Genomic DNA, 24,431 nt, shown 5'->3' with positions numbered 1-24,431 from the left:
TGGCTGCTTATTATTTATTTATTTAGATGTTGTCATTATTAGCCTAATCTACAACAGGCATCTCCTATTATTTTACACAGCACTACTCCAGTCGGTCCTTTTATTTCTTAAAGATGTGAGAGCGCTTTCTGTTGTCATTGCAATAGGCAGGATTCCAATCTGGCTCAAAGGCAGTCTACTCAGATGTGGGCCTGGATTATTTGAAGTTGGCTCAGAACCATTTTATCATTTGTTTGATGGCCAAGCACTTCTCCACAAGTTTGACTTTAAGGAAGGGCATGTCACTTATTACAGGAGGTAAGTATCCCCTATTTTTCCCCCTGCTTGGTATTCCCACTGTTAGCAATCAAGCCCAAGGCAAGTTCTCACATGCCATCATCTGAGTCACTCTCACCTCTTTGTTTAATCCAAAATTTAAAACATTCTGTTCCGAAACTAACACACATAGCTGCATCCTATGAAATGGGGATCAATTCTCTGCCTTACAATAACATTAAGGATCGTAAAGCATGTTAAACATGGGCATGTAAGAGATTAATCATATCAGCTGGAGATTTATGCAACAAGTATGCTTGGGCTGCACCTTCCATTATTTATGGGGTTGCTGACTTCCTTTGTCCTACACAACTCCCCACCCCCACCTTTTTCTAGAATTTGTTCCGTACTGTGCTGCTGCTTCTACTTCCATCCTGCTTCACACATTGCTGGTATTGCAAGGGGCTGCCCTCTGGCGGCTTCTCCCCCATCCCTTCTAATAACATATGTAAGTTCCATCCATATAGTTAGGATTGTTTGAGTGAGTATGTGACATACCACCAAGGACCCCTTGTACTGTTACTCTTAGCAGCACAGAAACTGTGGCAGCATATAATCTTCCCATGCGTCTCCAAAAAGTCCGTAGTGCTATGACAAGAGCTAATTTCCATGCCAGTGTCATCCCTCCTGGGATATGTGGCAATCCCGGCAGCATGGGAAGGAGCCATGGAAAGGACTCTTCCTGCGTATTCTGAGGATTCCAACGTATCAGACCAAAACGAAATTAAGATATGCTGCAGTAGCTCGTGTGCCACTGAAGTAATATTGGAAAGGGCATGTCACGAAGGTGTCACACATAACTGTGCGATCCACTTTCACCACATGGATGAATGTGGCATAAGTTAACAGATGTTGTGCATGAACAACCTTAAGGTAGTAACAACCACATGCTGCTGGTACATATAAATAGGGCCTACTGCATACATAGTTATGTGGATTTCTTTATCTTGCTTCCCCCATAGGTTTATCCGGACAGATGCCTATGTAAGGGCAATGACCGAGAAAAGAGTAGTGATTACAGAATTTGGCACATATGCTTACCCGGATCCATGCAAGAATATATTTTCCAGGTGACAAAATAAAGATGTATTGTGAGAGACTAACACCCCCCCCTTTTTTTTACACCATCAGACAAAGTAATCTAGTGTCCTTGTTTATTCTATTTGGCAGGTTTTTTTCGTACTTTCAAGGTGTGGAGGTCACTGACAATGCCCTGGTTAATGTGTACCCTGTGGGCGAAGATTTTTATGCTTGTACCGAGACAAACTTCATAACAAAAATTAACCCAGAAAACTTGGAAACAATTAAAAAGGTTTACAAAATGACAGATAAAAGACGGAGATGAATGAGAAATGCAAAGGAAAAAAATGGGGACACACAGTCTGCATGTGCAATGTAATATATGAATGTGCAGCAGTTTGCCTTGTGTATGTGGCCTGTAGCAGAGTTCCTACAACCCAGACTTACCTACCCATTAGAATTCTGTTCAGATGCTGGGATACTGCAATACATATTTTACAAAATCTGTGTTATCAGAATGCTCCAGTAAATATCATGCAAACACTGACATCTTTGGTGCTTATGCCAGAGCCAAATGACATTCCAATGACATTTTGCTGGTTACTACTACTTGTGGGGTATTCATAACTGGATTTATAACATCGTAAAGTAGCCATGTTAGTTTTATAGATTTTGTGTTTCAGCAAGAGCTGTAAAGAGACCAGTAGTTTTTCAGAGCTTGCTATGACATAGCTGGTACGAGTAGGCAGACCTTCTCATGGGTGGTACCAGAGGACAATGACATCATTAGGAGATTAGAACTAGAGAGCCTTTTTCATTGCAGGACATAGTTTTTGTGCATGAAAAACTGTAGATAGTTAGGTTTCAAGTGCGGTGTGGTTATCAAAATTAGCTGCATAAACATATGTTGGAATGCCAATGTGCAGCAGGTATTTATGGCAAAACAAATACTGACATTGTACTTCATACATATTCAAATATGAGATCTAGGCAGAGGAAGATTTCCTCCCCCCCCTTCACTAGAGGAAGGGTGGGTTTTTTTGCCAATTCCCCCTTCCCCCAGAGCCCTCAATGCTTCCTCCCATGCTGTTCTGGGGGAGGGGCTGTCCCTTAATATTTTCACGGGGCTGTAAGGGAAAAGAGAAAAAACCATTTTCTCCCTCTTCCTGTAGTAGGGAAGTCCTGTGAAAGGACCTCCACTCACAGAAACTCTGGATCTAGCCCAACGTGTGCAGTAGCTATTATTCAAGATCATTCTGTTCATAAAGGACCCAAGACAAAGGCCCAAAGTGGATTTTGAGGGAGTCATGCATGTTTATGTACAAACGCAAACACTTGGTCCACACACAAAACAGGCAAAGCTAGCATGCAGGAAGCTATATATACCGAAGTGGAGAGAGTTGCATCCATATGGATATGTGCAAATTGAATTTGTGTCTTCAAGATCTTCTCCACAAAGATAACAGATAGCAACTTGACCATTGCCAGCTTAAAGTCAGGACTGTCATATGCTATCAAATGTCAGAGCAACTGAATAGCACTTTGAAGACTCCACCCTTGCGTTACCCCCTTTTAAAGAGTGATAAAATCTGTACAAGCCTTCACTGTAATGTTTTTGAACACACCTATCCAGTCCCAACTGAAGGGATGTAAGTTACCAGGCCAGGAGAACTGGACAGCTTCAAAACTCTTTTTTAAATTTCATGTTCCTTGTTGATCAGTTTGATTTTTTTCCTGACAAATGGTTTGGGTTTTTTTTATTGTAGGGTTTTTGTTTTTTGACAGAAAAAATCTGTGTCTTGTCAGCCTTTCTAAAAAGATTTTCACTAGGCAAAAGCAGCTTTTCAAGGTATCGTTTTTCCATTGCCCCTTTTGTATAAGCAATTACAGGTAACCAAAAGTGCTTTTCCATAGGTACGTTCGGTGTCTTTCTCGCAGATATCTCAACTACAAGGTGTGGGTTGGATGAAGTACTGTCTGAATGCTGTTCTGTGCCCAGTAGTTATCCAGGAGATTAATCAGGCTTATCCTAATGACCTTAAAATCTGAGTGAAAATTGTTCCACTGAACTCAAAGGAGGTATTATTTCCCCCTCTAAATCTATAGAAATGTGTACATTCCCTCTCTCTGGTTTCCCTTCCCATGCAGTCTGCATTTTGTGCCTGCTGAGCATGTTCTGTCTACATTGTACTGCTTTTGGTTTCAGCCCCACCCACCCCATGCCACCCGCTTCCAGTTTAGGTGTTTTCCCCCCGCTAAAGACATTTGGTACTTCTCCAGACCTTTGTGTGCTGATGCTTCCCTCTTATGTGTGGATGATGCCATTCTGGCTACTTGAGAATTAGATAGGCACTCAGAGTATGGCTTGGCTGTTAGTATATATGATGACATATGGAAAATGACAAAACGAACTCTCCAGACACATCCTGTGTGTATGATGCACAATTGCCCCAGGCGAATTAATGGATTTTCCTCCATCTTTCTACTATGTTCTCCAGGTAGATGTCAGCAAATACGTTTCAGTCAATGGGGTAACAGCACACCCCCACATTGAGAATGACGGAACAGTTTACAATATTGGCAACTGCTTTGGAAAGAATTTTTCCCTTGCCTACAATATTGTACGGATACCTCCCCTACAAGCAGGTCTGTTCACTTCCCAAAAAAATCTACTTAGACTATCACAGCATGGTTACTTTTCCATTATACTGATTAAATCTACCCGCCACATACTGTGCTATACTTTTTCATATCTTACACACTAACTAAAATTTCAGATGTGTTTTTGCAAAAAGCATCAAAAGGGTTCTTCTTAATGAAAGACTCAATTTTCACAGAAGCAGTTATTGTGTTTGAAGACAGAATGTTTGAGTTGCATTCAACTAAGCTCTACTCAGAGTAGACCCATTAAAATTAATGGATCTAAGTGAGTAACGTCCATTCATTTCAATGAGTCTCCTCTGAGTATGCTTAATGTTGGATATAACCCATTGTTTCTTCATTTATAGCACCAGTTTTTTTCTTGCATGCAATTCTAATTAATTAGCTTGTACAGTACAAAAGATCAGTAGTTGAATTGGGCCCTTATATACTATCTTTTTTTCCCTTCAGATAAGAAAGATCCAATGACCAAATGTGAGGTGGTTGTTCAGTTTCCATGCAGTGACAGGTTCAAGCCATCTTATGTGCATAGGTAAATTCCACCCTCTAATATAAGCCAATTATATAAATGCATGGCTTTAGCCATACATTCATTAAAGGGCAATATATAATTCATATAATCAATCCTCATTTGAAAACAATTTCCAGCAGAAAATGAGCTTGACTTGAGTAGGACTTGATGAGCTCTCATTTATTACTGACAGATAAGGCTGACTTAAATAGCAACTAAAAATGTAAAGAAATGGTTAATGTTCCAAAAACCTGTAGCTGAATTTTGTATGCTGTCACTTGCCTTTTTGCAAAATGGTTTCACCTGACATGAAACCTTGAACTATATTTCTGAACAGTTTTGGGCTGACTCCAAATTACATTGTGTTTGTGGAAACCCCAGTGAAAATCAACTTGCTCAAGTTTCTTTCTTCCTGGAGCCTTTGGGGTGCCAATTACATGGATTGTTTTGAGTCGAATGAAAGCATGGGGGTAAGTGTTATTGTTCTGTGATCTACATGCCCATTGGCCAAAAGTATATTAGGGCATGAAGCAGTGGATGCAATGTTATGGTTTCACATAGTTCAACAGTGTGACTGATTGATTTTTTTTAGGTCTGGATGCATGTAGCTGAAAAGAAAAAAGGAAAGTACCTCAACATCAAATATCGGACTTCACCCTTTAACCTCTTTCATCACATTAACACCTATGAAGATAATGAATTTCTGGTTGTGGATCTATGCACATGGAAGGGGTGGGTACTGACATGAAGGCTACATTCAGATAGTTCCCCAAACCACAGGTTGTAGGATCAGGAGTGTTCCCTGTGCTCACATGCTTCCTCTTACTTCCTGGCTTGATTAAATCATAGTTTGTTGTTCTGTTTGAATGCAGCAAACTACCATTCAGAGGGCTGGTGGGTCATCTGAATACAGTTTGAGTGTTGCATTTGAATTTACATATTAAAGGCTCTAAAGGAGTCCAAGCAGCATCTGTCAAACAGATGAGCACCAAACGTTACTGTCAGCTTTCTTTTTTAAGTGTAATAAACAGATTAGATTGTATACTGGCATACATACTACTACTTGAAGTAATTCTGTACTGACAAAGGGATCAACTGTATGAACACTTTAAGCCACACATGTAGAAAACTCTCACTGACTTCTCTGTTTCTAAGTATTTAGGATTGCAGACTAAGGGGCCTAATCTAATTGTTTTTCGTTTTGTTTTTTTAAAGCCTAACCTCATGCCACCAGCTTTAGAAGACTGGTTGTGAACTAGATGTTAATTGATTATTATATGGAGCATGTTTTATGGGCCAGGACTTTCCAAGAAATTTGATCCATCTCTATCTTGCTTCTAGGGTGCCATAACAAGAACCATGTTGTATGTCCCTAACTGCTTGTTTCCAACATTGAAATGCTAATACTTTTGTCTTTGTACAGGTATGAGTTTGTTTACAATTACTTATACTTAGCCAATTTACGGGAGAACTGGGAAGAAGTGAAGAAAAATGCACAAAAAGCTCCTCAACCTGAAGTTCGCCGATATGTCCTTCCCCTAAATATTGAGAAGGTAGCAGTAATAGTTAATAGCTCCGTTTCTTTGAAATACCAAGACTTGAACAACATCTGAAGAAATCCGTTTGGATGTCTCACTTTTGATTGCATCTAGTTTTCAGTTTTCCTTGAGAGGGGAATAACTTCCTCTTAAATTCTCAGGTTTTCTACAAAATATTCCAGAATACACACAAACAATTTTAAATATGAAACCAGTTGCAGCAAAGCAAAAAACTTCAAACACAATCCCTTATGAAGCTGCGTGTTGTTCATCCATAAATAATGCTGCATGTTTGTTTGTCTACAGATCAGTTTTCCTCAGAATGTATTGTTTCATGGATGAATTTTGTCAGTGATTCCAAGGATAGATTCATACTATTATTGCAGAAAATCTTTTTACAGTCCGTCTTCAGCAGAAATTCACTAGTAACTCAAAGATTATGACTTTCAGAGAAGCAGCTGTTAGGCTGTATCTGTGAAAACAGCAAAGTGACTTTTGACATCTTATATGGCACAAGGTTCCATGGACTGAAGTCTAGTACATAAGAACTTATACCGTAACAAACCTGTTGGTCCTCCACACCATTTTGTTATAGATTTTAATAGCTATATGATTGTAGATATTTTTCAGTTCAGAATGTATGCATTAGATTACACAATAGCTTGGAACGTGTGCAGAAACACATAGCTAAAAGTAATGAAGGTATTTTACTTGGAGATGACTTCAACACACTGCAGTTTGGGGTGAATATTAAATTGTGAATAAGTGCAACACTATGAGATACATGGTCAGAGCTGTTAACCCTTCAGCTGAAAAACAGCCAAATGTATTTGGGATATATTTTTGGAATGTATATTGTCGCTTTGCCATACCCCACTTTGAGAATAAGTATAATGAAAGATGAGGTATAAGCAGTTGAGTGCCTGTCGCAGTACACAAGCTATACAGAAACCTGGTGTTTGCCACAGAGCGGAATGGTAATACCCCATTGATTAGGTGACTCACTGTGAGTCCATTATCATGGACAAACCATTCCCTGGTAAGGTTTGGGCTGAATATAGCTACCTCACTCTGCAAGGGTGGGGGACCCATTGAGATGGTCCACCCTCGGAAATGTATGGAATCTGATGGATTTCTGAATGCTCTGGGGGATTTTCTGGCTAACATGGCTGGTGCTCTTGTCGAGGCTTTTTATTATTTATTTTTTATTTATTAAATTTATATACCGCCCGACTAGCGATAGCTCTCTGGGCGGTGAACATAAAATAGTATAAAAATACAATGAATAACAAAATAATATTAAAATACAATCAACAATACAATAAACATTATTAAAATTAGATCAATGTAACTTAAAATGCTTCAGAGAATAGGAAGGTTTTGACCTGGCGCCGGAAGGAAAGCAGAGTCGGCGCCAGGCGTACTTCCTCAGGGAGACTGTTCCATAGTTCGGGGGCCACCACTGAGAAGGCCCTAGATCTTGTCATCACCCTCCGGGCCTCCCTGTGAGTTGGAACCCGGAGGAGGGCCTTCGTAGCAGAACGTAGTGCACGGGCCGGTTCATATCGGAAGAGGCGTTCCGCAAGGTATCGTGGTCCCGCACCGTATAAGGCTTTATAGGTTAATACCAACACTTTGAATCTAGCCCGGAAACATATTGGCAACCAGTGCAAGCTGGCCAGAACAGGTGTTATATGCTCGGACCGCTTGGTCCTTGTCAGCAATCTGGCCGCCGCATTTTGCACTAGTTGTAGCTTCCGAACTGTCTTCAAAGGTAGCCCTACGTAAAGCGCATTACAGTAATCCAAACGTGAGGTTACCAGAGCATGTACCACTGATGTAAGGTCCTCTTTACTCAAATAGGGACGTAGCTGGGCTACCAACCGGAGTTGGTAAAACGCATTCCTAACCACCGAGGCTACTTGAGCCTCAAGTGAGAGGGAAGAGTCTAAAAAGACTCCCAGACTACGAACCCGGTCCTTTAGGGGGAGTGTAACCCCGTCCAGGACAGGGTATATATCCACCATCCGATCAGAGAACCCGTCCACCAACAGCATCTCAGTCTTGTCTGGATTGAGCTTCAGTTTGTTAACTCTCATCCAGTCCATTGTCGAGGCCAGGCAACGGTTCAGCAAATCGACAGCCTCACCTGAAGAAGATGAAAAGGAGAAGTAGAGCTGCGTGTCATCAGCATACTGTCTGTGGAATGGTGAGATGCGTAGAGCAATTGACACAACCATTCCTGAGTGCTCTTGCTGTCACTTTGGAGCACATAGGTTACCTTGATACTCCAGTCATCTGTGTGCAATGAAACAGAAGGGTCGGTGGCTGGAGCACAGATGGCATAAATCTCAGTCCAAACCTGACTAAACATGGGTAAGATTACACCAGTGTGCCTACCACATGGCAGTGGTGGCCACAAAGAAAAATTACTTCCCTGCCACCATTGCTTCCACAAGTAACCATCTGGCAGATCTTTTCCAAGTGGTGAATTAGCTTTTGTCATCTGGCTTTAACCCCCTTGGAGGCCACTTCAGGGACAAAATTGCTCAGATTCAGACAGAGTTGGATGCCACAGTTAGAGCAAGTCCAATGGAGGTGTCCAGAGCAGTTTGTGCCACCAGTTCTAGATCAGTTTCAATTTTTGTGGCCTGATGTGGACAAGCTTTTGAAGAAGTGTGGCCAACCACCTGCCCTCTTGACCATCTTGGGTTCTTAGAGCTAGCTGTAGAGGATTGAGTCAAGGGAGTGATTAATGCTTCACTGGAGGAGGGGGAGGGAGCATCTGCCTTGAAGAAAGCAGTGGTTCATCCCCTCCTTAAGAGGACCTCCCTAAACCCAGAAGTGTTAAAGAATTGTTGCTCATTAGCAGACATCCCCTTTTGGGGCAATGTGCTTGAGAAGGTGGTTGGCTGCAGCTTCAAGCATGCTTGGAGAAAACTGATTATTTGGATCCATTCCAGTCTGACTTCAGGCCAGGCCATGGCACTGAAACTACTTTGGTTGCCCTGGCTCATTATATTTGCTGGGAGAGAGACAGGGGAAATGCATCCTTGCTTATTCTCCTTAATCTCTTGGCAGCTTTGGATACCATTGACCACGGTATCCTTCTGTGCTTCAGTGGTTCTGCTCATATTTCCAGAGCCGCTTCCAAAAGGTAGTTATGGGAGGCTATTGTTTGGCATGATGGGAATTGTCCTGTGGTGTTCTTGTCCTTCATGCTATTTAACACTATATGAAACCACAGGGAGTTGTCATCAGGTGATTTGGAGTGAGGTGCCATCAATATGCAGATGACATCCAGCTCTACCTCTCTATTCCATATGAATCAGGAGAGGTGGTTGAGGTATTGAACCAGTGCTTGGAGGCTGTGATGGGCTGGATGGTGGCCAATAAATTGAGGCTGAATCCTGAAAAGACAGAGGTGTTATGTGTCCAGAGTTCCCATGTCCGGATGGCCTGTTCCAGATGGGGTTGCTCTCCCCTGGAAGGAGCAGGTCCAAAGCTTTGGGGATTCTCCTGGATCCAACATTGTCACTGGAGACTCAGGTGGCCTCAGTAACTAGGAGTGCCTTTTTCCAGCTCTGGCTAGTTTTCTAGCTTTAGCCGCTTTTAGACAGAGATAATTTGGCCACAGTACTCCACGTTCTAGTAACTTCCAAATTGGATCAATGCGCTCTACGTGAGACTGCCCTTGAAGAAGTCTCAAAACTTCACCTGGTCCAAAATGCAGCAGCCAGATTACTTTAGATCTCGTATAACCCGTTTCAAAACAGCTTGCCTCTGGGCTGAATTCAAGGTGCTCACGTTAGTGTTTAAAGCTCTAAATGACTTAGGCTCCAAATATCCAAAAGACTGCCGCCTTCCCTACAGACCCTCTTGGGTGCTAAAACCAGCAGAGGGGGCCCTTTTGGTAGTTCCGCCACTCTCAGAAGCTCAAGGGGTAGTGGCCCTGGAGAGGGCATTCTCTGTGGCAGCTCCTAGGTTGTGGAACTCCTCACAGAGGTGTGTCTGGCAACGTTACTGTCTAGTTTTCTGTGAATCCTGAAGATGCACCTCTTGACCTTGGCCGTTGACATCTGAGATGTATATTTTTAGGACCCACCCTATTTTTGGTGATGTGATTTTAGGTTGTTTTTATCGGTTTTTAATGATATATTTTAAAACTGTTATGACCTGCCCTGGGATTTTTGGGTGAAGGGTGAGTAATAAATGTAAATAATAATTATTATTCTGTGAATCAAGCTTGCTCCTAACTGCATCGTTGGTCCTCAGTTGTTTTTTGGACACACTGTTAGGAAGAATGCTGGAAAATGGCATGTATAAGGAAGTGTAAAGCAGGTTTTTAGTTGCCCTTCTTTATCCTAGGCTGATATAGGCAAAAATTTAATCACGTTGCCTAATACAACAGCTACTGCCGTTCTGCACAGTGATGAAACCATTTGGCTGGAGCCAGAAGTTATTTTTTCAGGGCCCCGTCAAGGTAAGATCACTCTCAGCCAGAATAACAAAAACAGCCTAGTAAATTATTTCCTCTTCCCTTCCAATCCATCTTCCTTTTATGTTTTGTCTTTTTAGATTGTTAATCAGAAGGCAGGTTTTTAGCAATCTATAAGCCACTCGCTGAGCCTTTTTTGGCTAAAGAGGAGGACAAAAATTATTTAATTTAAAGAATGAAGTGACTCAGTAATCCCTAAAAATGCATCTGTTTTGTTTTATAGCTTTTGAGTTTCCACAAATAAACTATGCAATGTATTCTGGGAAACCTTACACATATGCATATGGCCTTGGATTGAATCATTTTGTTCCAGACAGGGTAAGCATTATACGCTAATAGACTAGGCTAAATCTTGCTAAGGGACAAAGATGGGTACCAGTCTAGATTCCTCAACAGGGCCAGGGTCAACATTGATATGAAAGTGCAAGGTAGCACAGCTCAGTCAAAATTTTACACTATCTTCAACACTTATTTTTGCTGTTGCAATGTCCAGCAGACTTCAATATTAATATCAAGCCCAATTCAAGACTAATCAAAAAGGAATCTGATTTAACTGAAACGTGAAACGTATTTTGAGAGATTAATCCAAGCCCAGCTCTCAAAGAAAAATCCAGCGTGTAAAAGGTATCCAAACTAGTAAATGCATTTTTTCACTCAGTATAAAAACAGACAGATAAACATTCAGGGCCTTGTAAATTTATGAACATGCAGCATAAACAGTATATTTTAACATCTAGACAAATACGTATTCCTCTGCACTGGGCCAAGTCCATTCTATACAAGTTTCTTTCCACAGTGCAATGATACATATTCAATCATTTTAGCTCTAGAATGAATGTCAGTCTTTGCCCAAGGCCCAGGTCTCATGACCACTTTTGATATGGTAGTCACATAAAAGGGACCATTGTTTTTACTGTAGTGTTGTTATAACATCTCATGGCACATTATGTGAAAATAATGGGTAAGAGGTATTCTCAGGTGATTTTGCAGTATCAGCAAAAGGTAATGACACATTTGCAGTAGCGGTTGACGGAGTGGCATGGGCAGAGCAGCATTGCTCACCTGGCATCCCAACACCATGTTTTGCTGCCAGTCACTGAAAGGGAGAGGCGGGTTCACGAGGAGCTAGGCACAGTGATGGGTGTGTTGGATTGGCTCCACTGTCACACCCACATAGCATTGAATTCCCCATTGCCTCCCTCCTTCCCCTTGCATTAGAAAGCCAGGTGAGCAATACTGCCCTGCCCGCACTGCTACCACACATGCCTGTTTAACAACCACTTATATGCTAATGAGAAATGAACAAACTTCAGTATTTCCCTTTAATCTCTTTCCAGCTTTGTAAGATAAATGTTAAAACAAGGGAGACATGGGTATGGCAAGAACCAGATGCCTATCCCTCTGAACCCATCTTTGTTTCTCACCCAGATGCCCTGGAAGAAGATGATGGTAATGTTTTGATGTCTTTAATCAAGTTTATAGAAATCTTCTGTCCTGTGGGTTAGGAGGGTTCTCTTTGCATGCCAGCCGTGTTGCACAGCTATACAGGATTGCCAGAAAAGATGCTTGGTTTGTACCCAAACATTCACTGATGGATAGTGGAAAACCTGTAAGGGTTTTGATTTATTAATTGTTGCAATGTTCCTGGATGGAAGAGTGGAGATTTGTTGACGTGTCTGGTGCGGCTTCAACTAGTTAACTCATATTTCTTTCCGTTCAGGTATTGTCCTGAGCATTGTCATTAGTCCGGGCAGTGGGCGAAAGCCTGCCTACCTTTTGATCTTGGGCGCAAAGGACATGAGTGAAGTTGCCAGGGCAGAAGTGGACATAAACATCCCAGTTACTTTTCACGGGCTTTTCAAAAGAGCATGATGGTTGCCTTCATTACACCTATTATTAAAGTCTGCCTTTTAGCATAACGGATGCAGCTACAAACTGAACTGAAAAACTGCACCCCTCTAACTATCTGCATTTGAGGATCTGTAGAAGTATATTAACATTTCAAAGAAGTGTACAATGACAAAACTGAAGCATGCTTTTGTGAACCTCATGCACTGTAGATAAACAAATGTACATAAAAACGGTCAGTATTTGGTATTTCTCATTCTAGAGTTGGAGATTTAAGTGAAAAGATGCATCAGCACCATACTAGTGACTCTAATGAGTTAGAAGTCTGACTCATTAACTTTTAAAGCCAGGGGCTGACTAAGGGGCAAGGGAAGAGAGAACCAATTCATTTTAAACGGATAAAGCTCTATTACAAGTCTGGAATTGTTTGTTTAATATAGTCATTTAGCAAATACATTTTCAGAAACAAACTGAGAACTCATCTTTGACTTCTAATACTTTTTAAACAATTATGAACAAGTAAGAAAAACTTTAATTACAATAAATCTCTTTAAATTACAATAAATCCCCACTCGTGAGGGGAAATTACCATGATCGTATGCAAAAGGAGTTAAGCTGAAAGTCTTTATTGCACAAAAGGTCAATAGTTTCTTCAAGACAGAGGTAAAAACTGCATCAAAATTGTGAATGCACTGTCCTTATCCTCCGCTTCAGTCATCTTAATCTGCTCATATTTCATGAGCCAACTCTGTGGGAAGTGAGAACTGTCAATACTAGAATCGGGTTTTACATCAGTGGGCTCTTCTTTCTTTGGAGCCTTTCAGAGGGGTGGCAAAATGTATCTCTTCCATCTAGATTTTGGTTTGGCTGGTTGGTTTATTTGGATTTTTTTTTCTTAATGCTATTCAACTGGGTTTTCTGCTTCTTTTAAATTTTGTTTTAAATTATTAGCCTAAGTCACCTTGAACCTTGGAAAAGCAGCCCATAAATACCTTTAATAATAATTCAGTGCAAAGGGCATCAGTTTAAATTAACCTACCAGTGGATGTGGACAGGACTAGAAGCATGATTGACAACTGACATATCTTTTGAAATCAAGCTGTGTTTTCATACCGATATAATGACATTAAAATACTAATGATTAATATTTAACAATCAGCGTCTCAAATGTTCAAATTCAATTCTTTATAGGCAGGCTTTTGCTGCCTAAATTCTTATGACAGGAAGAGGAGACTGGTGCAAGGAAATGAACTGGTATTTCTGCTGTTTTATAATTCTTAAACATTGTGCAATAACCTGTCAAAAGAAAAAGACAACAAATATAACAGTAAATGCACACTGAACATTCTAAAGTGCTTGACATACATTATCTTGTAATCTTTACATCAAACCTGTTAACATTATTATTCTCATATGACAAGTTAGGGGGTTAGATATTGAGAGTTAATGGCTAGTGTATCTAGTCAATTTTTAAAAATTATTATTATTACCCACCCTTCACCCAGAGATCCCAGGGAAGGTTACAACAATTTAAAACACATAATTAAAACAGTTAAAAACAATATAGTTATCTAATTCTGAGCTCAGTACAAACAGTAGCAGTATTAGAGCAGACACATGATAACTCGATTATTTGCCATTGTAAGAATTTCGGAAGATCTGATTGCCATAGCAAAAAGAAAAGCATTTGTTCAACCTCTCTATCAAATAGAACACAAGATCAATATTAGGCTAGGTGGGAAAGATATCATTTTTCCAGGGCTGTATGAAAGTAAATTAAATTTAGGATCACCTATGATAATTAAAAAAAACTACATCAAGCATCTTCATCCCAAAACACAGTCTTTTTAAACAACTAATAGATTAACCAAACAACACTTTCTGCAGTACTGATGTTCCCTGTCAAATACTGAGTATAGTATGAGTATCTTTGCTACTGCTGCATTAATTTTTGGAAACATCTTCCTTGTTTCCCCATAACACAGGGACATGAGGCTTATTTTCTTGTAGGGGAAAAATGCTATTTTGATATAGTCTGAGGAAACAGCAAGTGCCTTCTGAAAAATATAACAGGTTACAAAGCCCAGAATGTTAGGTATAGATGCAGGAATAGCAAGATCTGATCTTAAAACAACCTCTTTATTCAGAGTAGAGCTTTTTGACTTTTTTTTTACAACAGAGGCCAAAAACCACTGGATTCGATCTAAAGATACTAGTTAGCAAGCCACATTCCCCACTTTGTACCCCTGAACAGCTGTCCCTCTACAGCCAGTTTACTCAAACTTGGTGGTCACTTCCAAAGTGAGTGAAAATGCTCTCTGCTCACTTATGTGGGATGATGTTTGGATCTAAGCCACTTCCTCATAATTAGTGCAAAAATGATAGGCAATTACCAGAGAAGTTGAAAAAAAGTTATCTGATGATATTTTAAAGATTAGAGAGAGGGTGCTTAGGGCACTGATCATGAACAGAAGATATAAAGGTGAAACTGTAGGAAGCAAAGGTATATGGGGCAAAGCAGATAAACAGTATAAAATGTTGAGCTTGATAATTTACTATCACAGTAGTAAGAGAAAAAGCAGCATCTACAAGTTTGGCTACTGGATGCATTTGAATTATTTTCCTTTTTCAAGAATAACGACATCCCTGAAGTATACTAGCAATAACTCCTCTGTTTTAATTCAGTCTGCCCTACCTGGCTCCTTTACCAATCACCTAACCAAAGGGTACAATCCTATGCATATTTCCTTGGGAATGACAACACAGTGTTACTCAAGAGGAAAAATACTTAGGGTTGGGCTGTTGCATGAGGCAAAGCAAGGAGTATTTTTTAAAGCAATGAGTTAGAACATGAGCAGGGAACCTTTGCCCCTCCCAGTACTGCTGAATTACAACTCCCATCAGCCCTGACAAGCATGGCCAATGGCCAGGGATGATGGGAGTTCTAGTTCAGCAACATCTGGAGGGCCAAAGGCTCCCCACTCCTGCGTTAGAAGATATTCCACAATTGTTTCATGGGGTGAGGGTGAAAGAAGGTAGTAAAAGAAGAAAGGATTCTCTAAATCCACTCATTTCCAGATGCAGGGAAATAGCTAAGGCTTCAATCCCAAGCACAGTTGTTAGAAAGCAAGTCCCACTGAACAATATTTACTTCTTATTAAACATTCTTAGGATTGTATCACATGACACTTCTATCCATTGTACGAGATGTCAGGAGCAAGAATAACTAGTGTTGGATGATTCAACAAACTAATTGGAAGGATGAATGAGCTACATGACAGACATACTATTTCAACAAGTAAAATCAACAGTATGAAAGATGGTAAAGAATTTTTTTTATAAGTAAGGCATGGGAAGGAAAAGGTCTTGAATGCATTACCTAGACATACACTTAGAGAAAGAAGCCTACCTTCCTTGAACTCTGAGGTAGGATTACACCATCATCCCAAATTCTGGCAGAAGAATAAAATGCGTTGCTTTCTTTATCTAGTCTGGAAAGAGAAGAATTTCTTAAAAGCAAAAGTAACATTTCTTAAAGACCAAATTTCTCTCTTCAGATGCACTCATGGAGATACTATCTGCCCAAAGGAAGACTAGGAAAAAGCAAGACGTTTTATTTAATGCCCCAAATCTGAGAAGGCAATTCCGTTTCAAAAAGCAAGATAATCACTGGTACAGATGACAAAGCGATGTAATTTCAGAAATTAAAAATTATTTTAGCTGTTCAGAAATGATATCCTGAAATCCATATGGAAATGCCCATACCATTAATTCAGTTATAACATTGAGACTTTTAATTTAATCCACTTACTTTGCCTTTAGTAGTTTTATGTCTGTTCCTGCTCCTGTGCAGTCATCATCCCAAACCACTGAGAATGTGTGGCAATATCTTGAATCCACAAGGGCAATTCTGGCATTAGGCCAGAGGAACAGGAAGTTTGGATCAAATGATCTCCCACACTAAAGAAAGACAACACAAGACCAAAGGAATTTATAAATTAAAACTCACCATTTAAGGCAGGCTGAACAAACCATCCATTCATGCGTAGACATTAAAAAGCCCTTAAAATACTGTGGTCCATCTAATTTTACCAATTTCCAGTTTCAGTACAGCCTGATCCTTTGGAGTTGTGGTAGCTGGAACAGCACAACCAATACCTTGAATTTTTACAGTTACCACAGCACCGGATTCCAACCAGTTTGGCACAACTAAGGAAAAGACTGACTGAGAGCTTTCTATTTTGCTGCACCGTTTGTGCATCCCTTCCTAGAACCATTGATGGTTATCATCCATAGTGCTGCTTGTGTTCTTCCAAGAATATCATACACTTTCACCCAACTGTTTCTGGGCCATGATAATCTGGCCTCAGTAACTCATGCTCTGGTAGCCTCCCAGATGGATTATTGTAATGTGCTCTATGTGAGGCCACCCCTGAAGATTGTCCAGAAGCTGCAGCCCTGCAGTTGGCAAATGCTGCAAGGAGGGATCATACCACCCCAATCCTAAAAGTGCTGCACTGGCTGTTGGTGGGCTACCAGGCCCAATTCAAGGTCTTGGTAGTAGCACACAAAGCCCTGAACAACAACTTGGGACCAAAGTACACAAGGGAGTCCTGTTACTGACTAATCTGTAAGTTACAGTCATCAGGGAGTCCTGCTTGTTGTTCCACACATGACAAAGGCTAGGAGAGCTTTTGAGGTGGTGACCCCTCTGGAATTTCCTCCCAAATGATATCTGTTCTTCCCCCCCAAAAAAGAAAAATACATTTTTATTAGCCTGAGCATTTGGATCTTGAGGTATTATCTGTGATGCCAAAGAGTTTTATTGCTGCTGTTCACTGTATTTGATTTGTTGGTTTTAAGAATTGTTTTATTATCCATGAGTAATTTAATGTATGAGCTACAGAATCACAGCTCTATTTTAATTTTTCATGTGTAACATTTTAAAGTTACTTAAATGAAAATAATTGTACCATCTTTTTAACACAAATTAATGAGTGGCACAGATGCAAAGTCTATGCCATGAGAAGACTTGAGGTAGCAAGTGCAAATGTCAGGACAACAACAAGACCTGTATAAAGTCTCGATTCTATGCCAGGGCTGCTCATCATCACAATAAGTGATTCTATATATTTTCCACTAAACACCAAAGATTGATCATCAGTTAAGTAAAGTGTCAAGAGACTAGCTTAGACAAGAGCTGAGTGCTTGGGGAGTGTAGGTGAGGAGAGAGAAGCTGGTCACCATCAGCTGAGAACTGATAAGCTGACATATTGACCATCATGTTCAACAATCTTACCATGGCATAACTTTCATTTCCATAGCAGCCACCAATCACAAGGGTTATCTTGGGAACAGCAGCACAAGCAACTGCAGCCATCATGGATGCTTGTGCTTTCAACCTATTTGTGTGATCCTCTGCCTAAATAAAATGAAAGAATGATTATAGTTATTTATTTTATTTTTAAAGATAGTGGTTTCCTTTACTCCTAGGCCTCGTTATTCCTATATTTGAAGATTTAAGTGGTTAATTTTCCTGTCTACAGCAAAAGGAAAAAGAAGAGGCAGATAATAGGAATTAATGTTGCATTCAGCACTTGAATTAACTGTTAGGGTCTAGGGCCAGCGCCAGGCATGACTGGGCCCTTGGGCACCAGCTTGTACCGGGCACGCAGCTCCTGCCTGTTTCACCTACCTCTCTCTTGTATCCTGTTGCTGTGCGAGCTGTGTGCACAGGGCTACCATCAACCAAGATGGCAGTGGAGACTTCTCTAAGAGGCTGATGTCTTTGCCACCATCTTGGTTGATGGCACACATGTGTGGTATGCTACATGCTCATGCATGCCTGCTATCAACCCAGATGGCGGTAGGATCATCAGCTCCTTAAAAAGCCTCCGGGTGGGCGGCCTGAAAGCTCCCTCCCTGCAATCTGCAGCAGGGAGCCTGACGCAGATCGTAGAAGGGCAGCACTACTCCCCCACCCTAACGAGGGGCCCTTCAGGGGCATCTGTGGACCGAGGTCCAACCTGGCCACCCTTTGGCACCAGCCCTGCTAGGGTCCATTCATCTTCAAAACAAAGAACCAAGCTCTCTGTGTTTGCACATGCTGAACAGAGGAAAAAGGTAATCAAGAAGTTTCAAAAACTGCCAGCCTACCCTTTCCCAGGCACAAAACCACACCACACTGCTGGGAAGTACTGAGCTCTGTAGGGAATGTTATTTTTCATTGCAAGTGGGATAATCTGCTACTTCTAATGTTTTTCACCTAGCAAGAAATTAATCTTATGACTATAGTGAATTTCAAATAAAGAGACTTTTGCATTATAAAGAAATTACAATTTCCAATTATTTATATAAGAAGTTAAATCTAAAGCCTACAACAGTACTTCGTATAGCATGTCCAGATGGTAAGCTGTTGAGCTCCCAGTTTGGTTTGGGAAGCTATAGCTTACACTAGGGATACATCATGTCCCTAGGTTTCCCCTCAATCAGTCGCTTTTCAAACTTTTCACATTAAGGGAATCCTTTCCATGTTGCATGCAGAAGAACCCCTGCTTATTGCAGAAGGTTTAGGAGCATATTTCAGGGAAGAAGAGTGGTGAGCAAGCTGTCTTTCAAGGAAGTTGGCCTGCTATTATCTTCTCATTGGAGGAACCTATTTTTAATTTGCATAAATCTCTTGAGGAGTCAAAAGTTCCCTGGAATATAGTTTAAAAGTCAGTGGAGATGTAGAATACAGAGACAATGCTTTTGAAACTGAAAATCTGACACTCTAATTTAGAGCCATTTGAATGTGCTCTGTATTAGTTACTTTACCTGTGAGAGACTGGTTGGCTCTGTCAGACATGGGGCTGTATTCAGAACAAACAGGACTGGAACGTTTCGTTGACTACAAAGCTGTATGAAGTGGGACCCTTTCAGAGAAGCATCATGCGTCAGCTCACCGTTGTTAGCCACTATTCCAACTAGCTGTCTAAGAAAAGCATAAAACACTTTCTAGAGTATAAAGACAGCTGAAACACTGAAATCAAAACAGTGAGTACCCTCCATTTGTTTACTGCAACTTCATAACATCATCTTAAAAGGGGCAACAAATGCCTTGCACTACTTTCATTTTAAACCTCTCCAAGATACTTAGAAATGTTTACATTAAATAATCTACTACCGCAGGAAGTTTAAAAGAATACGGTTTGAGAGAAGTGCAGGCATGAAAAACTATTTGTCCAAATTCTCTCAGCAAATCAGTCACAAAAGTGTTTGGTACAAAAGATATATTGCAAGTTATTAGGAGAGATCTAGATAGCCCCTTTTGTGAGGAGAACGCACATTCTCTTATACAAGCAGCTCCCCAATTTCCTCCTATTCCTTCCCCAACTGCAACACCCTTCATGCTACCTCCCATGAGTGTTTACAGGAGTCTCCTCCTGTAAAACAACATCATGATAAAATCAGAGTTCTATCATTTATATGCATGAATGAGCGATCGATGCTAAAATACGGTCATGATATACACAAATACAATCATATATGGGACTAACTGAAGGCATTCCCTCTATAGGTAAACAGGGAAAGCATGCAAAATGCATACACTGCGACAAAATGATACAAGGCCTGATTACAAAACTGTGTAAATAATATTCTATTTAGTTGTAAATAAGAATGAATTATAGGGCAATCTAATACATCTCTACTCAGAAACAAGTCCTATTGAATTAAGTGTGCAGCCTTATTGGTCAGATTTGCTCCACTGTGAAGAAAATATGTGAAGTTGTATCAATGGGAACCTTGTTCTACATCAATGGTTTAAATTTGCCTTTTCCCTTTAGGATTTAAATCATTTATGATATTGTCCATATTGACAGTAAGCCCAGCTGTTTGGAAGTCAAAGGAAGTGAACTGAGTGGGAGAGACATACAGCTGGGCTTACTGTGTGATTGGAAGTGAGAAACAGTTATGAAATCAAGCAACTGCATATTATTTCATCTCCTCTTGTGCCCCCTTCACGCATGTGATGAACAACTATGCCATGGATGAGGGCCATACTCCCAGCTAAGCATCCTGAACATCCACTTGTTGGCATGGATGTTTGCAGACATAGCAGCAGCTGCTCACATGTGAACTCCCTCTCTGCTGACATCCATGCCAATGTGTGGACACTCAGCAGGCATATCTGATGTTAGGGGCATGGCAAGCGGTGCAGCTGCAAACCCGTTATCATGTGGAGGCCACTTCCCCCAATTAATGTATGAAGGGGGCACTGATATTTACTGAATTAAGGTTTGTTTAGAACAGCCTTTCCCAACCTTGGGTCTCCAGATGTTGTTAAGACTCCAACTCGCATCATCCCTGACCGCTGGCCAAGCTGGCTGGGGATGATGGGAGTTGTAGTCCCAAAGAAGAGTGGTTTAAAATGCATGGACAAACACAATCCAAGTGGTAAAGTATGAAATAACAATCAAATGAGTAAACCTTTGATTGTAGTGGTAATGTTGTGCATTGTATTATGCACTCAAGGCTACAAAAGCTCAGACTAGTCATGCAAGTTTATCTTGTCAGTGACAAAAGCATACATGTTCATAAAAAAATCCTAAATAAAGAATGTGAACCTACAGTGTTCTCAAGCTACTTACAACAGCAAGCAAATTACAGTCCATAATTCTCTGTGGCATAATTTTCCATTATGATGAAAAGACAAACCAACTCAATTATCACCGTTTTATCTCAGAAGAAATCACTGAGTTTGAGTCTATACCATGCTTTATTAATCCTTGTGTAATAATTCACTTTCTAGAGCTGTTTAGAGATAAACTTAACATTAAGGGAAAAGGTTAGACCATAAGAGGCTTCATACAAAATGGACTTTAAATATTTATTTGAGCTTTTTAAAGTTTCGAGTGATTTTAGAGCCAGTGAAAGCAGCCTTATTATTAGCCCTAGAGAATAAGCTCTACTGCATAGCCATCCAACTGACAACCCAGAATGCAGCACTCTTTCACCCTGCATCACAAGCACTTACTACCCTCTGGATCCTAGACTTGACTTAGAGAGCTATGTGTAGAAATGGATCTTCTACGCAATACACCACTACTCCAAAATACAGTAGTATTATACAGTGTTAATGTAGCGCTAGCCCAAAGCAGGACAGTACTGGGTTCTCATTGGATGGAGAAAGAGCAGGGGTAAGAGCAATAGCCAACTGCAGGAAATATTAGCTACACATTGGGGAGGGGGAACCTGCTCACCATGCTGACATTTTGTTTTGAAGAGGTTGTGTATATTGCAGTGTTGGAGACCACGCTGCCTAGAACTAATGTTAAGAAAGGCTTACAAAATGGCAGAACAGTGTTATGGAGAGACTGGGTAGCCTTGCTAGTGCTTGGCAGGTTTCCCCTTAATCCATTAGTTTGAAAGGCTGTATATAACTACTCCCACTGGAGTGACAAACTATTCAATTTTCCATTTTTGAAAAATTTAAAAAAATCAAGCTTTTTAAAATATAGAGGTAGGGGAAGCTTTAGCTGCTAGACACTAGTCAGAAGGTGCCCAGCACACACACACAGTGGAAGTGTTTGTGGGTGGTGATGATGGCTAGACAATCACATTTCCCTAGTAACAGTAAACATCTGTTTGATTAGTGGGAAAATGCAAGTTCCCCACACATCAAAGCTCTACATGAGGGAAAGATGTTTAGATCCCATGCAAGAATGTGATTGTACATTCTTTATGCAAGACAACTATTCTTGAAAGATCCTAGACGTAAATCATCAACTGGACTATATTAAATTATGTCTGATCCACATCTTTTACACCCAGCCATAAATACTGTTAGCCTGTGTGAGAGACCTGTATTTGGTCCATGACAAGAAGAAAGACAGCAGAGAAGAGACAATTGGATAGCAAAGGAAGAATCTGGTCAATCCTGAGCACTGAGATATTAGAATGAAATTTGGTATACATGCTCAGAACAAAATCCTGTTATATATGTTCATATACCAGTTTCCCTCCTGCACATTTTCACGAGGCCAGGAAAGGCGTAAAACAGAATGCAAGGTGATACTTGCCATGAAAATTGAGACATCAGAATTAAAGTTGGCATGCACATTTCAAGGTCAAACCCCAGCTCTAATCCACACATACTGTTACATATTTGCTGACCCTTAAGAAAAAAAAGCAACATAATGCAATAAATCCCTTTAAGAATAAGATATCAGAGTGAAAGCTGATGTGCACATTCAGGACAGAATTTTTATTTATATAGCATTTTCTGTATAAATTTTCCAGAAGGGTTATCATGTTAGTCTGTTGCTATACAACAACGCAGTTTTGTGGCATCTTGTTGTTGTTGTTATGTGGCTTCAAGTCGACTACAACTTATGGCGACCCTATGAATCAGTGACCTCCAACAGCATCTGTCGTGAACCACCTTGTTCAGATCTTATAAGTTCAGGTCTGTGGCTTCCTTTATGGAATCAATCCATCTCTTCTTTGGCCGTCCTCTTGTTCTACTCCCTTCAATTTTCCAAGCATTATTGTTCTTTCTAGTGAATCATGCCTTCGCATGATGTGTCCAAAGTATGATAACCGAAGTTTCATCATTTTAGCTTCTAATGGTAGTTCTGGTTTAATTTGTTCTGGTTTAATTTGTTCTAACACCCAATTATTTGTCTTTTTCCAGTCCATGGTATGCGCAAAGCTCTCCTCCAACACCACATTTCAAATGAGTTGATTTTTCTCTTATCCGCCTTTTTCACTGTCCAACTTTCACATCCATACATAGAGATCGGGAATACCATGGTCTGAATGATCCTGACTTTAGTGTTCAGTGATACATCTTTGCATTTGAGGACCTTTTCTAGTTCTCTCACAGCTGTCCTCCCCAGCCCTAGCCTCCTTCTGATTTCTTGACTATTGCCTCCATTTTGGTTAATGACTGTGCCGAGGTATTGATAATCCTTGACAAGTTCAATGTCCTCATTGTCAACTGTAAAGTTACATAAATCTTCTGTTGACATGACTTTAGTCTTTTTGACATTCAGCTGTAGTCCTGCTTTCCTCTAACTTTCATCAGCATTCGTTTTAAATCATTACTGGTTTTTGTTAGTAGTATGGTATGGTCTGCATATCTTAAATTATTGATATTTCTCCCTCTGGAGGAACCGTATGATGAAGAACCAGAAATTTTAGAATGTGAGGTGAAAGCTGCTCTTAAGAAACAAATCACCAGGAACAGATGGCAAACAAATAGAGTTGCTACAAGCTACTGAGACTGAATCAGTCCAAATTTTGACTAAAATCTGTCAAGAAATATGGAAAACTAAACAATGGTCGACAGACTGGAAGCGTTCAATATACATCCCAATTCCAAAGAAAGGGGATCCCAGAGAATGCAGTAATTATCGAACTACTGCCTTAATATCTCATGCAAGTAAAGTAATGCTCAAGATTCTACAACGAAGGCTCTTACCATATATGGAGCAAGAAGTGCCAGATGTCCAAGCTGGATTTAGAAAGGGAAGAGGCACCAGAGATCATATCGCAAACATACGTTGGATAATGGAACGGACCAAGGAATTTCAGAAGGAAATCACCCTGTGCTTTATAGATTATAGCAAAGCCTTTGATTGTGTAGATCATGAAAAATTATGGAATGCCTTAAAAGAAATGGGTGTGCCACAGCATCTGATTGTTCTGATGTGCAACCTATACTCTGGACAAGAGGCTACTATAAGGACAGAATATGGAGAAACCAATTGGTTCCCTATTGGAAAAGGTGTGAGACAGGGTTGTATTTTATCACCCTATTTGTTTAATCTATATGCAGAACATATCATACGGAAAGCAGAATTGGACCAAGATGAAGAAGGTATGAAAACAAGCAATTTTGTTATGGCATAAGCTTTCATGGACTACATTTCATCAGATGTAAAACATGGACTTCATGAGTACCTACCATAAGGGGCTAATAATCTAAAGACTCAAGACAAACAACAATGGAAGAAAATGAAGGCAAGGTATACAGGGGAAGAATATGTGGTTATTT

At 40.3% G+C, this 24,431-nt stretch overlaps 2 protein-coding genes across 4 annotated transcripts in view; one reads left to right on the top strand and one right to left on the bottom strand.

Moving 5' to 3' along the window:
• The first annotated feature begins 1,293 nt into the window (after positions 1–1,293).
• Positions 1,294–12,415, top strand: RPE65 (retinoid isomerohydrolase RPE65). Its single transcript, XM_061633397.1, has 11 exons — positions 1,294–1,385; positions 1,486–1,627; positions 3,834–3,981; positions 4,447–4,528; positions 4,845–4,977; positions 5,100–5,239; positions 5,931–6,060; positions 10,414–10,528; positions 10,767–10,861; positions 11,881–11,992; positions 12,264–12,415. Exons 1-11 carry the CDS (start codon positions 1,309–1,311, stop codon positions 12,413–12,415), a joined length of 1,326 nt encoding a protein of 441 aa, XP_061489381.1. The 5' UTR covers positions 1,294–1,308.
• Positions 12,416–13,001: 586 nt separating this feature from the next.
• Positions 13,002–24,431, bottom strand: part of LOC133387806 (probable methylcrotonoyl-CoA carboxylase beta chain, mitochondrial) — a 39,297-nt gene continuing 27,867 nt past the window's right edge. For all 3 annotated transcript variants that reach the window (XM_061633394.1, XM_061633396.1, XM_061633395.1), the window contains 5 exons: positions 19,208–19,364; positions 17,691–17,813; positions 16,203–16,351; positions 15,801–15,882; positions 13,002–13,687 (listed from right to left, as the gene is read on the bottom strand). In XM_061633394.1, the coding sequence (XP_061489378.1) occupies positions 13,598–13,687; positions 15,801–15,882; positions 16,203–16,351; positions 17,691–17,813; positions 19,208–19,364 (601 nt within the window). In that variant the 3' untranslated portion in view covers positions 13,002–13,597. The remainder of the gene's footprint in view (positions 13,688–15,800; positions 15,883–16,202; positions 16,352–17,690; positions 17,814–19,207; positions 19,365–24,431) is intronic.

The sequence above is a fragment of the Rhineura floridana genome, chromosome 6 (assembly GCF_030035675.1).
Source record: "Rhineura floridana isolate rRhiFlo1 chromosome 6, rRhiFlo1.hap2, whole genome shotgun sequence".
Taxonomy (NCBI): Eukaryota; Metazoa; Chordata; class Lepidosauria; order Squamata; family Rhineuridae; genus Rhineura; species Rhineura floridana.
This window is presented reverse-complemented; position numbering and strand designations above follow the sequence as displayed.

What these genes read in the sequence shown, in the direction of transcription:
- RPE65 (XM_061633397.1), top strand. Translation starts at nt 1,309, where the DNA reads ATGACCGAGAAAAGAGTAGTGATTACAGAATTTGGCACATATGCTTAC. An exon ending in TGCAAGAATATATTTTCCAG is followed by an intron (nt 1,386 to 1,485) that starts GTGACAAAATAA and finishes TCTATTTGGCAG; the next exon opens with GTTTTTTTCGTACTTTCAAG. An exon ending in TTCCCCTAAATATTGAGAAG is followed by an intron (nt 6,061 to 10,413) that starts GTAGCAGTAATA and finishes TCTTTATCCTAG; the next exon opens with GCTGATATAGGCAAAAATTT.